Source organism: Perna viridis, chromosome 6, assembly GCF_037379345.1.
Source record: "Perna viridis isolate PV_CMFRI_1.1 ecotype Kerala chromosome 6, ASM3737934v1, whole genome shotgun sequence".
Classification (NCBI taxonomy): Eukaryota; Metazoa; Mollusca; class Bivalvia; order Mytilida; family Mytilidae; genus Perna; species Perna viridis.
This window is the reverse complement of record NC_142450.1, coordinates 21576967-21592920: the sequence shown is the minus strand read 5'-3', so window position 1 is coordinate 21592920 and position 15954 is coordinate 21576967. Positions and strand designations below refer to the sequence as shown.

Here is a 15954-nt window from a genome sequence, read left to right as displayed (position 1 = left end):
GTTTAACTCAGAATGTGACGACTCTATTCACTACACTGCTCCATCGGATCAAATTGATACAGGGAAGATCACGTAAACTTATAGAAGGGTCTGAAAAATTCCCAACGATGTTAGAACTGTAAAATTTGCGAAGCAAATTTTTGTCGTTCCCTCCGCGGAACTCGAACTCGTACCGCTGTGATATAGAGTCGTCACATTCTGAGACGTTGTATAATATTGATTTGTTGTGACATGCATCATTAATTTGATCCTCTATCCTACATAATAACACCTAGATGAACTGTCCCGTACTACCATACATCGTGTACTAAGTTACAGCCCTAGATCAATCCTACGAGGAGGAATCACCCTGCCAGCGAAAGCTATATTTTATAGCCTAGCTGGCCGAGTGGTCTAGGGCGCTGGACTTAGTGCAGGCGATGTTGCCATAGATGTCACAGCGGTACGAGTTCGAGTACCGCGGAGGGAACGACAAAAATTTGCTTCGCAAATTTGACAGTTCTAACATCGTTGGGAATTTGATCCGATGGAGCTTATGTTCTAATATCTTTAAAAATAAAACCGCATTTTTTTAAATTTCAATAGAATTGCTTGAACGACCGATAAAAATATCCTCGTGTTTGCACGGAAGCTTTATGATCATTTTTGGAAAGAGTAATCAAGGAAACCAAGATTCAAAAGAATGTGACCCAGGGACAAAAACCAGATATGGAAAACAGACTTACAGAACAATGAACATAAAATAACCAAAATAATACATACAAAGTAACTAAAGTAAATGAGCTACTCGCACTCCACCAAATATTGGGAGCATGGACCAAAAATCACTTTTTACGGCTGTTTAAACTGCCAAATAAATATTAAATAGATGACATTTATTTCAATTTTAACTATTTTAGAATTAATGGCTGAGTGCAAACAAAAATATCTGAATGTATATTGTTCTAGGTAAAATATTAAGTGTTGGTCGGTATTTGAACTAGTTCACTATCAAACATTTGTAAAAGAATGCATTGTATCTATACAAGCACAGAAGAATGCCTGAAATATTTACTACTTAATAATACAATATGATCATTTATACTGCAGTATTATTCTGCTCGAATATAATTTGGTCGATGAAACGAAGCGCTTTGGTATGTTCTCTCCAGTCATTTGTATGTTGTTGTTTTTTTTTTCCTGTTTTTTTTTTTTTTTATTATTATCATTATTATTATTTTATTTTAATTTATGTATTTATCTATTTTTTTTTCTGTTTTTCGTTCCCTTTATAGATTTTAAGTATTGTGCATTACCATTACATTTTTCGAACGTTAATGATCATTCTAAACGTTTCTGAAAGTACGTCAGTACTCTGAAATAAGATTACATCTTATTGTGAACGTGATGTCAATCAAGTAATTTTTCGATTGTGCGTTTATAAAGTAGGATATCTTCTCCTTATCTTCCTTGGCTTCTCAAATTCTGTCGAATCAGGTTATATCGTGCACAATAAATTAATCTACAGTGTACTCTGTTTAAGGACAGAGAGACTAATTCTCTTTAAAACTGTTTTAAACTTACTTATGCATATAGTCCTACTGTTAAACTAATCAGTCCCTTCACTTGTCTTAAATACAACATGGGTCGTATATATACGTCACTTGTTTGGATAACTTAATCAGAACATTTCAGATCATGTGGCTAAAATGTGAATTGTGCACCTTATAATCATTATGTTATCTATATAAATGTTTCCTATCAATTGTCCCGACAGTTAGAATCTTGAGCAATGAAAACACTAACCGTTATTTTAATCGCTACTGTAGTAGCGTGCGTTAAAAGCGACATACTTCAAGGAGTAATTTTAGATGAAGAAAACTTGCAGGATGGTAAGGTTTTCTAACGTCACTAAGCCTGCCACGAAAGGCAGTTAAAGCTTCTGTTATATGAAATAGGCTTCCTTTGAATATATAATTGCTATATAGCTATACAACTCATATACTATAACAGTATTATTGTGTTATATGTCATGATCTCTAGGTTCAAAATATGCATTGTATTATGATGCACTCAAAACTTGAAATGTGCTTCAGAAAAGGTTATTTATGGCATTTGTTTAAAACATGTTAACATGATATTCATTTTCGAAATAAATTATTGGTTGACATGTAATACCGAGTAAGGATCTTTATTACTAGTTTCATATATTAAAAAAACGAAAAGGCATCTGTTTATAGCTCATGTAATTTTTTTTTAAATATGATTATAAATCATAATTAATGTAAAACTTGTAAAAAGCATTATTAAATCTAAACCTATCAACATGTTTAACTTTGTTCTCTTACAGGTTACATCTCCTTCATATTACATTCTAAGTAGTGGTTATGCAAATTCTGTAATATTCGATATATCCAAAAAGGCTACACATTTTTAAGTCGCTAATATTGTCAACAACTCAATGCACTCGTAATTTCAGTACTGTACATTCGCATATGATTTGCATTATCATATATTACTACCCCACCTTATGTTGCAGATGGGTGTCATAGAACCGTCAATTCTAGCTTACGAGACCAAAATGTACCTCAAATATCATATATGTATACATGTGTTCCACGTGTATATTTTACTTTAATGAGACCACTATTTAAACATTATTTACTAAAATTGGTATAATTGAAATATCGTGACATTTCTTAAAGTAAATCCTATACTTTTCAATATTCCATTTACGTGAAAACAATGTTTTTGTACAAAATCGTTTGGTGTTTTGTAAGTATAGAACATAAGCAATGAAAATATTTTTTTTTACAAAAATACATTCGATATTCATCTTGTTCATTTTATTAACAGTTGATTTAGATGATATAGGTGATAGTGCGCCCTTAGCAACCGACACAGTAGAAGTTGATATAGAAGATGAAGTGATTGGATCGAGTACGGGAGGCTTCGGCAACGGCAATATCTTGTTCCCAAGTAAGCAAAGGACAGAAATTTTACTTGTTCTTTTTGGTTTTTGTTATATGATTGCGTTATTATCCAATCAATTCGCATTCTTTCATAGCATGTGCTTCCGCTATTTTAAATTTTTTCATGAATAATATAGGGGATTATTCTTCAATTTTAAATTGACAAAATTGTCTTTTATTTATTTTAACGTTTTATTATATAAGTTGTAATGATTTTTTTTCGCATGCATTTGAATGCAGCTTGAAATGTATAAGAAATACTACGCTGTTACTGCAAAGTATCTTGTCCATATGCAATAAGTGCTACCTTACTTTTAAAATCTAAAAGTATTTTAGGGGACTTTAACTATACACCAAAAGATCTTTAATTCCACATATATATGTATTACCATACGAATGGTTGGAAGACGGAAAAAAAAACCAGATTGTTTTATGTTCTTTTTATAATGTTCTAATTATATCACTAGATGGTACGAACACAGAATGTGACGATGTAGCTATAATAGGAGCAGGTATAGCAGGATCATTTGCTGCCTGGAGACTACGACATTCTAACCTTTCCATTTCTGTTTATGAATACTCAAACCGTATTGGAGGGAGAATATTTACTAGTCATATCAACGGTGTCAAAGGATTCAATGCCGAGCTAGGTGCAATGCGCTTTCACATACCATGTAAGTGGATTAGGTTAAGAATATAAAATTATTGCTATATATAGAACTGCTTGTTGGTATTTTAGATTTTTTTCTTTCTTTACCCTTTATTCTGATTTATGGACTGTATGATTTTGATGGTTTCAAAAGACAATTTTGTCTCAAGGTAGAACCTTTCTAGTATTTCTTGAAGATAATTTTTTTTCGGAAAGATTACATTGAATAAAAATATTAAAAATTTTCGTGTGAAAAAACAGAGATCTGCAAAATTTGATTTCGAGATATTGCTTTTGTGTGGAATTTCAATATTTTGCAAACTATCAAAAACTGGCAAACAGAATTTCTTCTAAATGTAAATTAAAAACACTTAACTGACATTCTTTCATATTGCAAAATTGGTCACCGTACCTTTTTTCTTGTATTTTAAAAAAAATCCCATTAATTTTCCTGCAATTTATCGCTCCTTAAAATATGTTTTATACAATTAATTATTGTAATTTTATGTCAATTTTTTTTTTTTGAAATAATTTAAACATACTGTTTTTCATTATTTTTAAACATTATTTGTCGGTGAAAATAGATATGTCTTTATGTTTTTGTAAGATGAAAGAAATGTTCAGTGTAATAGTTCTGGTCTAACTCAACTGTGTGGTAGTCGATATGCATGCATGATATATATTTCTGCGTTGTAGGGTTTAGAATAGAATAAAGGATTTTCCTTACGGAAGTATGTATTCGGTATACACAAAGACTACCCCGCTAAAGTGTCTATTTGGGTAATGTGGACAATGTTATTCTTTTGGAAAAGGAAAGCATGTTTTACATGGGCAACTCCTGATTTACCTCTTGATCATTTTTGATATATCATTTAGAGAATTGTTATTATTCACATGCTACCTATTTTAGCTCCAACTCTATTAGGGATTTCCATTGGGTATGTAAGTCTCGTCATTTGACCCCGTGATTTCACGAGATTGGGTCCTAGTCTACCATTCAAAAGCATGGAGTCTTGTCATTTAGAGAACGTTGAGTTCAGTGTTGAGGGCAACACATCTTTTTGTGTTACAAAATACCGATAAAAAATAACAAATATCTATTTCTACATGATAAAGATATTACGAAAAAACATAAAATAGAAGATTTCGCATTGTTATACAGCGTTTCGAGTACTCGGAAGTAAACAATAAAATGCAAATAGGTCTTCGGTTTTCAATACGTTCCACGTTGTAAATTCCGGTAAAAAATGAAAATAGAACAAGACTTACATATCCTTATACAAAAAACAGACTGAATTATTGTCACAGACAGAGGGAAGTAGGCACCATTTTAGTTCTATCCGCACAACTCTCCCTTAACCACTCGATGAGTTTGAGTGAAATTTTACTTTAAAATCACGAGATAGTTCCTTGGGAACCTGATATTCGATCCTAATTAATTCGGGTTTCCATCAACCTAACATGAAATATTCCGTTGAATTAAATAGCCTGCTCCTGGGTCCCATTTTGTATCTTAGGGAATTTTTGAATAATCATATATGTTTCATATATCTCAATACAGTTTGTTTTCCACTCACTGCAAGTCATTTTTTTCTTTTTTTTTTTCTTTTTTTTTTTTTTTTTTTTTTTTGTTTATTTTCGATAATTATTTAAATACACATGTAAGTTAAATCCACAATCTGTCAATCTGTACTTCCTTTCATTTCAAACTTTGACGGTTCTATTTATTCAGTTAAAAAAATCAACATTGTTCAATAGTTATTTTTTTGATACCGTGGAAAAGTATGAAAAGTAATATTGCCGTTTTTTGCGGGGCGTGTAATTGTGTAATTAAAATGTTAAAACATGTTTTAATATATAATAGTAACAATTCTGCTGAAAGCATATCATGAGCTTTCATGTTATCTATAAATCAAACGCATAATAGTATTGAGATTATATTTTCCCCATACAAGGGTTGTATTAGTATTACCTCTCTCGTTAATAATCAATAGTGATACTAGTATTCGACAATAAATGTTTTTCAATGATGTTTATCAAGAACCTTAGAATGATTGTTTCAGCTCACCGTCTATTGAATAAAACAATAAACGAACTTGGGTTGACAATAGTCCCTTTCACTCAGGGATACGGAGCCTCAAACCATACCTCTATGTATCTGCGTGGAGTTCACATGCGGTATGACCAACTTGGTAAAAGCTTACAGACGCCTTATCATCTCAATCCAAATGAAAGAGTCCCATACGACCAATTAAGATGGTACTAATCATTAGAATCTTTCTGTGAACGTACTTTTTAGGGATTTTCTTGCTTCAATGGCTAAAATATTTGATCTGATTTTTAAGTCATGGTCACCTATCATAATCTAGAATGAAAATGTAGAATTTTCTAGTATCAGCTTTTTACCTAATAAAATGTTGCAATTGCAATGCATTTATCCAACATGTGTCTAATTCGACAGCTAAATGTTTAAAAATCCATCATTTTTTGACACCTTTAAAAATTGTATTTGTATGATTTTCTATATTGCTACATTTAATAATTATACATTGCAAATAATAAACACTATGATAACCCTGTTGATTAAAGAGATGCGTGCCTAAGATATTTTTTTACCGAAAAGGGTATTGGGACTAGTTCAACATTCAATTGACATAAAATGGACTATTGTGGCCCCATTTTTACAGGGATTTAATTGATTTGATTGTTTGAATTAGTAGTATCATCTTAGTGGTGAGATTTTGGCATATATTATCCTTTCCACAGGGAGATATTCATAAATAATACAGACTATCTACAACATCCAAACAAAAGTTCATTCTACTTGAAGACAAAGGATGGTATTCCACTTTACAAACAAAGGTATGAGACATTTGAACTGTTGAAGAGTAATCAAGGGAACCAAGGTTATAGCGGTAATCAAAGGAATGTAATCCAGGGACAGAGACCAGACATGGAAAACAGACATACACAACAAAGAACATGAAATAACTAAAATCATACATACAAAGTAACAAAAGCAAATGAGGAACTCGGACTCCACTAAAAACTAGGAGCATGGACCAGGTGAACCGGTAGAGTAAGCGTCCTCTGCTTTTTTAGAAACACCCGCCAATTTGCTCATAAAAAGTCAAGTCCGGAGTAGACGAACGAGGAAAGAAAAACTATGACCCGTTGAATAAATCAGTTTTCATGAAGCTTTAGATATAGCTGAATCTTTATTCGACGTTTTACATGATAGGTTTATATATGAATATTATACTAACGGCCAAGCAATATGTGTACCAATTTTATCAATTTTGTAACAGCATGTTTTGGTTTCAAAACACTTTTTTGTTATATGCACGTTCAGGTTAATTTCAAAATAGATAAATATTGGAGAAAAGGTATTATTTATTCAAAACAGTAGTTTTTCTTGTTTTTACTTCAAAGTGGGCATTTTAACGAAACAAACTAGGTCCTTTTAAATGCAGTTTGAGAATATATAGAGAACTACATAAAATTAAAGCAAATAACTGGAAACTATTTGTTCTTATTTGTGCAATCTTTTGTAGTATTCAAGCAGTATTTGCCAAGTATTTAAGCTCCGAGCTAGTACATTATATTGAAGACGTAAACAGTTTCTTGTCTGACTTCGGAACTACCAACGCGGCTTATGCGCTACCAGCAAGGGACCCAATCACTCCCGGGGAATCGTCACTAGAAATGTCTACTGTGAAAGAAGGAATGAATGCCCTTCCAAGACGTTTGCTTACCCAATTCAGAAATGATAGCACCAAGTATGTTAAAAATTATTTCTTTGATATCTTATGATTTACGTTTATGTATACCCTTTAATGCTAACTTTGTTTTATTCCATTTTATCATCTGTTATTTGAAGAATTTATCTATTTAGCATTTGAATTTCAAAATATTATTATTATTATTATTATTATTATTATTATTTTAATTATTTCATGTATTCCCAACTCAAGTAATAGTTTCTATGTTTTTTCTTTAACCACATACGTTGTATTTATAAATATTGCGTTTACGTGTGTATTAAACATACAAAAATTTTAGAATAAATGTAAATTTAGATAAAGAGCTATAAGGTGCCCAATGAAAATGTAATATAATAAATTTAAATCTTATGAAATCGTGCACTGAAAATTAATTCATCAGCCAACCTTATAACTACTTCCCGATTTAATTACTACTTAAAACTTCATAAAAAAGTCACTTAATGGGAAGAATTCCTTTATCAATAACAAATCGTCAAGGAAACTATTTTGTTGCAGCTGCAAATAAAATATCATAATAATTTTAATATCTTAGCAGAACTATATCCAAAGAACAGTATCATTCCGTTCGTATTATAATTGTAAATATGATTTTGTATAATGTATAGCGTCATACTATTAAGCAGTCTATATAAACCTAATTAGTCCCAGGGTAGCGTGTTCGCCTCAAGTGCGGCACGTCGTGGGTTAGATATCCGGAAGCGTCACCCCAAAAGACTTTTATAATTGGTATTCACTACTTCTCCGTCAAGCACGCGGTAGTGACGACTGGTTTGCTCGGAGATACAGTAATGTGTTCGAGTGGGGTGGCATGCGGACATTTTTGCTTCTGTGAGCCAGTATAAAAAGATCCGGTTAAAAGTGTTGGTATAGTACAGAGCAGGGTCTGTTCGTTTGGTAAATCTTTCTAGCCCTGAAATGCATGAAATGTCTACTATAGGACATTAAACCCTTATCAATATATTAATCAATTCACCTCAATTTCCACTGGTGTTAATATAGCTTCAAATTCATGACTTCATCGATAACAAATTAAAAGGACAGTTAAAGAACATTTTAAGCTTGGCTATACAATAAAAAACGGGTATTACATGGAAAGTATCACTCGCTGAATGCACTAAGTATTTACACTCCCAAGTATATGCAATATAAATACTACTGAGTATAGTATTCCCCAATATTCATACATGCAATAAGCATGTATTCTGAAAATGGGGGTGCGGTTCATATTGTTTAATTATATACTTGATGCCCAGTAGACCATTCCGTGCTATCTGTGGGATGGTCGATAAACATGCATGGAGCATGCTCATTATACACTTCCGTGATGAAACTTGTTTTGTTCTATTAAAGCCCCACCACACAAAAGTATATATTACGTATACTCATCAACTTATCAAGAAAGGGTCTATACTTTATGCTTTGCGTATTTGTATACTTTCACACCCCGTTTGATTACCCCGTATTGAATGTAGTTGCGGCCCGTGCAAGCATCCATTATTTTGACTTTCAATGTACCCAATTTATTGTGGTCACGTCTGTAGCCATATTGATTAGAGAGATTGTTTTCCGCTAGGCAGTCAAAACAAAATGAGTAGCGTTCCATGCAAAACATAAGAACCACTTCATTATCATCATTTTTTTCAACATGCGACCTTCTCTAACATTACTATGATAATGATATTTACAACAGTAATCCAATTAAAACTCTTGCTGGATACTAAACAAGTCAAATGTTTCTCGCTTGTTTAAATGCTTATATGATATCAATTTTATTTTCACATTTTTTATCTATTATTTTTAATTTTTGTCTTTTCCTTCATTTTAGGAAGCAAAATGATTCTTAAATTTCTCAAAATGATGAATAGTTTAAATAATGTACATAACATTTTAGGCTGATATAGGGGTCTCAGAATGATACCCTAACTAATGTGAATTTGCCAATGCTCTACAATTATTAAAATTTGTTTTTGTAATGCATAATCCTACGAGGAGGAATGACTCGGCCAGCCAAAAGCTATATTTTTATATAGCCTAGCTGGCCGAGTGGTCTAGGGCGCTGGACTTTGTGCAGGTGTACCGAATTAGACGTATGTTATAATATTGATTTGTTGTGAAATGTATCGTAAATTTGATCCACTATCCTACATAATAACACCTAGATGAGCTGCGCTGTACTACCATACATCGTGTACTAAGTTACAACCCTTCATTTATCCTACAAGGAGGAATGATACTTCTAGTGAAAGCTATATTTTTATATACCAAAGCTAGCCGAGTGGTCTATGGCGCTGGACTTTGTGCAGTGTTGCCAAAGATGTCACAGTGGTACGAGTTCGAGTCCCGCGTAGGGAACATCGTTGGGATTTTTTTCAGACCCTTCTATGCCTACATTATCTTCCCTATATCAATTTGATCCGATGGAGCAGTGTAGCGAATAGATTCTGAGACGTTGTTTATATATATATATATATAGATAGATAGATAGATAGATAGATAGATAAATATTTGGGTTTTTTTTCTATTTCAGACATCACATTTACTTAAAACATCATTTACTGGCTATTGAAAAACATGGAGATACTTACACCCTGCACTTCGATCATAATAGAGTAAGTTCAATAAATTGGTATTTTTGTCATTATGAAAATCTTGAGTGAAGGAAATTTTCTAAAAAAAAAAAAAAAAAAAAAAAACGCTTATTTTAAGAGTTTAATGGAGCAAAATACCATTCGATTAAAGGCTGTCGTAGAAGTTTTCCATGGTACAATTTTCGGAAATTCGTGGTCAAAGATCAACATTAAAGGCTCAATTTGAACATTTTTAGCATTTTCTTTGCAACTGTTTGACTACATTTTACGAACGTTGGACATAGTTTTGTAACGGCATTACTGCGAAGTCTAAAACTATCTTTTGTCTTTCTGATTCTTAAAATAGACCTCCGTCTGGAAAACCCAACACATTCAAAAATTTTAGAAAAAAACGCAAAAACTGTCGACATTTTTAACAAATTTATGATTTTTGCATTAGAAATACAATAAACGGTATACTAAGATAATTTGTGGAAAGTTTGAATGAAATCCTTTAAAAAAAATTGACAAATGTGATCACAAAATTACATGTTTTGTCAAAACACGGTTTTGTCATTGCATTGCTAGTAAAAAAGTTCAATTTACGATGTATCTCGTTAAAACATTAGTTCGCGAGTAAATATTGATACCTTAATCAAACAGTTACTTTTAACACATAATCTAAGAAATTATTTAAGGTTTAACCAAATTCTGACACATGTTCGGCATGATGAAATATATTGTTTGTCAGTTTTGTCATAATTTATAAATTAGACAGATTGGAATGTATGTTAACGAAAGCTAATTACATTCATTTACAGATTCATTAGTACTTACAGTTCCGTATTTTGTGTCGATCACTGATCAATGCCCCTGCATTTACCATCGTTTTCGTCGGTCCAGGACGTATGACATTCCATCTTTTCAAAGTATTATGTAGTTGCTATTTAAATATGGTCATGCAAATGCTTTCCGATTGTCAAAAATTCCTACACCTGGTAAACAAAAAACCGTTTAAAGAACGGTGTGAATGTCAGCTACATTTATAAAGTCAGCTGGTCAGTAAAGTTGCCCACATGTGACGTTTACAGAGACTTGGATTACAGTTTAACATATTATTAAGTTTAAAATACAATGAATCTTCGTACACAAAAGATTTCAAGTAAGTAATTATTTAGATTTATATCAACTTTATTTTATTTTAAAACTACATGTTGACAATTTTGTGTATTTTTACAAAATGTTTTCTTCCACTGTTCAAAACAAAAGGCGTATCATTATGGAAATTTTTGTTAAACTAATCGGTCACAATATAGATCTCAAGTTAATGTAAAGCTAATGATGAAAATTATTTAGTTACATCAAAGTCTTTTCTCTTGGATTTACATATTTACACACATAATCCCTGTCCAGTAAGACAAACTACCGCCATGAACTGCCGTTGCTCCAATGTTCCTATATGATATGTATGATAATGTTAAACCTATTTTACAACCCTCCATGATTTGGTCATCCTGCATAGTACTGTTTTAATTAGTTGTAAGTAATACAGATTTTGTTTGTTATAAGTTTATAGTGCTTCGTTATGTGCCATAATTTCCGTTAGGAGCTTTTTGCTATACTGATTGTGCCAACATTTTTAAAATTGTATTCAAGTCTTAGATGAAAATTCTTTATTGTATATTTGAATTTGTCTATACATGGTAAAAATGTACTATCACGTGTAAAATGCTATTCTTAATGGTGATATCATTAACATAATACATATCATTTCATGGACGGTAAAAACAGGGGTATTTATCCGTTATCGACACAAAATGTACAATTAAAAGCTCCAGTGATTGTATGAAATATCTTCATGCATATTGCTTACCCATGTCAATATGTTTTTACGTTAATGAAACTATAATAAATTGTAGGACATCGACAAAATTATCTTTTTGGTGTAAGATGTTATAAGACGGTGAACTTTTGACACACCATTGTCACTTTTTTATTTGAGGATTTCGCTCAAACTTTCCGCAAAATACGGTTTACATTACAAAGGTAAAATAAGAAAAATTAAAATCAAACTTTCGATAGTTTTTAATTTGGCTTTAAAATTTCGAAATTTCTTTGGTCCTCTAGGAGAAAGCATGTTTTGACAATGAAAAAAAAAACAAAATATAATATTCGACTATATTTTACACTTCGCAGAGACGTCTTGGTAAAGCTATTTTCAAATTTCGTTTACGGGTAAACGGTTTAAAAGAAATGCACAAATCATGTGACTTTAATGAGCTTTGATGTCGACCTTCGACTTCAAATTTTCGGAAATTGCACCACAGAAAACTTCAACGACAGACTTTAATCGGAATGCCTTTTAAACACCTTCAAAATGAAACAAAAATCAGCCTTGTGGTTTTTTGGTCCATAAAATTTTCAAAATTTACCCAATTTTTCCCGTACTATTTTAAGTACCATAATGTGTAAGAATTAGACACTGTTTGGCACATAATTTTCTCAGTTTTAGTCTGTTTTGCCTCATATATAATCAATACATCAAGAAAACAACGGAAGAGCTATTTCAATTTATCGCAAATTACCTGTGACGAAGATATTTTAAATGCTTATATAAAAAAAACGTGCGGGAAATTAACATATCTCTATCTTAAAAGGCAAACTATACAAACACATAGATGATTTTAATTTTTTAGACGTTTTCGTAAATATGAGGACATTTAGGGCCCTACAAGAAACGTTTCAGATATATGATAATAAATAATGTCTTTATCAGACTTTACAGTACAAGACAGTATGCCACTTTTTCCATATTAAATTGTATATGTGTGTATCATGGAATGATTGCTCCATGAGCGTTAGAGAGTGAGAGTGAGTAAACGTGAAAAGCGCAGTTTTTTTTTCAGAATATCATTATATAGTGACGATAATATTTATATTGTGTAAAACCCCTTACTACTCTAGTCCTTTTCCAAAAGATATTAAAAATAAAAAAAGACAATTAAGAAAAAACACTTTGATGATCGTTTCTGAAGATAATGCTCTATAATACTTATAAAATATATCTGCGTTTTGTTTTTTTTTGGTTTTGTTTTTGTTTTTTTTTTTTCTGTGCCACACCTTTTACACATTTTGCCTGATTCATACACACACTAGTATTTAAGTTGTTATTTAATTAGCAGTATGACCTCTAAATTTTACCAAATAATGATTTAACATACGCTTACAGATCAAAATACTTCTCAGGACGCTCTTGTATTTGAATACTTCGACTCTTTGTATTTGTTTTTAGGACTCCAATCGAACTCTGTGCGCATTTCAGCAGTAAACGTTCGATTTTTAGAGGGTATGATTATTTTTTTTTCTTGAATTCTGTCCTGACTTTGTCGCTTGTCTTTGATCTTTGACCATTGATTCTGTTCCTTTCTATTTGTTAAAAATTTTATTCTACCCCCATAAAAATCAAATGAGTGCCTTTAATATATACATTCCACATATTTTGATCGTATTTTTAGAACCCTGCCGTGAAGGACCAGTGTGCGAAAAAGGTTATTCTGGCTGTAAACAGAGCTGCTCTTGAAAGACTACAATGGGACGTGCTAAAACGCCCACATATGCACAAACTTATTACAAAGTCATTACGTGATGCTCATGCGGTAAAATTTTTCTTAGCATACGACAACGCATGGTGGAGAAACAGCAAGTATTACGACGTATTCGCCATTTCCGACACCCCTATTCACCGCACCTACGACTTCGGCACAGTTCATGGTACAAATATATCTGTTCTTGATGCCGTGTATTCAGATAATGACGTCACATTATGGGAGGAGCTAGTTCGTCGAGGACCAAAGTTGCATGGCAATAGCATGCACACCGTAACAAACGAAACTGTTTTTATCATACATAAGTATCTTGCAGCCATTTATGGTTATCCGTTTGAAAATATTCCCAAACCTATCGGCGGTGTAATAGGGATATGGGATTCATACCCGATAGGTGGGGCTTGGCAAGAATGGTTACCCGGATACGTCATGACAGATGTGGAAAGACAGATGGTCCAACCGTCATTGGCAGATGGTGTTTATGTTGCATCCAATGCATTTAACACCAAATCTCTGTCGTTCTGGATCGAGAGTGCTCTAGAAGCAGCAGAATTGGTACTACAGAAGTTTAAAATGCCATCATATTTGACAAATTAAATTATTTTTTGTGGTTTTGTCAATTTATTTGAAGGTATAAGATTAGGATACTTGATACATAATTGTCTAGCACCACTTAAAACTGTGAATTTATAAGGAAAGCTAAAAGTAATATGGTATCTTGTATAGGACTGTTACATCTGGTGCAACACGCGGTGATCCAACAAGCAGAAGAAAATGTTACCCATGAATGACAAATAGTTATGGTGCGCTATTGCTTTTTTATTGTTTTTGTGTTTATTTGTATGTTTGTTTGTTTTTATTGTTTTTTATTGTTTTGTTGTTGTCTTTGTTTTGTGTTGTGTGTGTGATTTTGTTTTGTTTTGTGTGTATGTTTTGTTTGTTTGTTTGTGTTTTAGTTTTAAACACTAGTTTTAAAAGGCCTTAACCATCCCCTTTAATGTAATGTAAAAAATGAACTGAAACAACAAGTAAACACACTATAAAATTCACTCAATAATACACCAAATACCTCAATATACACTATGTAGACAAAATGGGATATCCACTTAAAGAACGCTCACAGTTACTGTTACTGAAAGCTAGCTTAGAACATCTTAAAGGATGAAATTACCATCCAAACAACTAGCAGTAGAAATAATAGGTCACTACAATCCAGTAAATAATCAAGATTTAATGTATTGTAATGCTAGAAAAATAAAATTCTTAGTTATTTATGAATAATTTAATTTCAGAAGTAACAGGGTTTCTGATTGGATAAAAAAAAATTCGTTTACCATCTCACTGACCAAATTTTGTAACAACTGTGACGTTATCGTTTTTTTTAATGATTTACTCGTTAAATTTTGGTACTTAAATTGAATTATAAGGAATGACTTTTTTTCTCGGTCTATTTGAAGTAACTTCAATGCCCGTGGTGCACACAGGTTATTTACTGTGCACCATGTGACTAAGGTTATTTCTTCATAGACCGAAAAAATAAAGCAGTCATTCCTTGAAATAGTGGGGCGGAAACCTGACGTAATATTTCAAATTATGATACAAGCACAAATTTTTGCACACATCTTCTTCAATAAATGCTCTTTCAAATGAAATCGTGAGCTACTTCGATTTCGCCATTTTCAAGAAGGCCGTCACCTTTTGTCATGTCGGTTAAAACCAAACTACCATTCACCAAAGATATGGTCTTTATGCCAAGTTAATTTAAGATAATATCTCCATTCAAATTATCTTTGGAATCGAAATGGTCCTAAAATATAATGAATATCCAAATTTATCAGTGAAAGGTTTTCCCTTCCATGCGCCATTTTTGTCGCCTGAGCTCGTACAGATTTTGAATCTTCTTTATATATATGGGCGTGTATAGAATGCCATTTTAGGTATCATAAGACGTTTTTGTCGTTCTGAAATGCCAAAAATATGAAAAAACGGAATTTTTTTGGATTTTCCCAATATTTTTTAAAAGTGGTAATTTTACCTCATATGTTTCTAGTAATGCAGTTAAAATGTTGTACATCACAATAAAACATTTGTTCTTTATATTAGAATGCTTATTATTGATTGGTAATGCACATGTGCATGTTTGGTAAAAAAAAACCTTTTCATCTGTCATCGCAACTACAACTGCATAATGCTGTGCTTTGCAATCCGGATTTGTAGTTTTAACAATTTCTGGAGCATAGTTTCCTGGAACTGCACTTCAAAAGTTTTTTGCACGATGCCGTAATCAGAGGCAATGAAGTTCAATATGGCACCCACACACCGTCTTGTCTTTGCCAATCTCATCTATCTTGAGGCGGTAATTCCATCATCCGATTCAAGGACTGACCCAAAGTATGA

The 15954-nt window shown here is 32.3% G+C and overlaps 1 protein-coding gene across 2 annotated transcripts; it reads left to right on the top strand.

The window, feature by feature from the left end:
* Positions 1–1713: 1713 nt before the first annotated feature.
* On the top strand, positions 1714–14168 carry LOC148614059 (aplysianin-A-like). Of its 2 annotated transcripts, none has more exons than XM_088587876.1 (8): positions 1714–1871; positions 2836–2958; positions 3419–3625; positions 5664–5859; positions 6367–6462; positions 7155–7379; positions 9913–9994; positions 13468–14168. In XM_088587876.1, the coding sequence occupies exons 1-8, from the start codon at positions 1772–1774 to the stop codon at positions 14152–14154; spliced, it is 1716 nt and encodes a 571-aa protein (XP_088444002.1). In that variant the 5' UTR covers positions 1714–1771; the 3' UTR covers positions 14155–14168. The 2 variants fall into 2 exon arrangements, with proteins under 2 accessions (XP_088444002.1, XP_088444003.1); XM_088587877.1 differs by lacking the exon at positions 13468–14168 and adding an exon at positions 10774–11065.
* The last annotated feature ends 1786 nt before the right edge of the window (positions 14169–15954 follow it).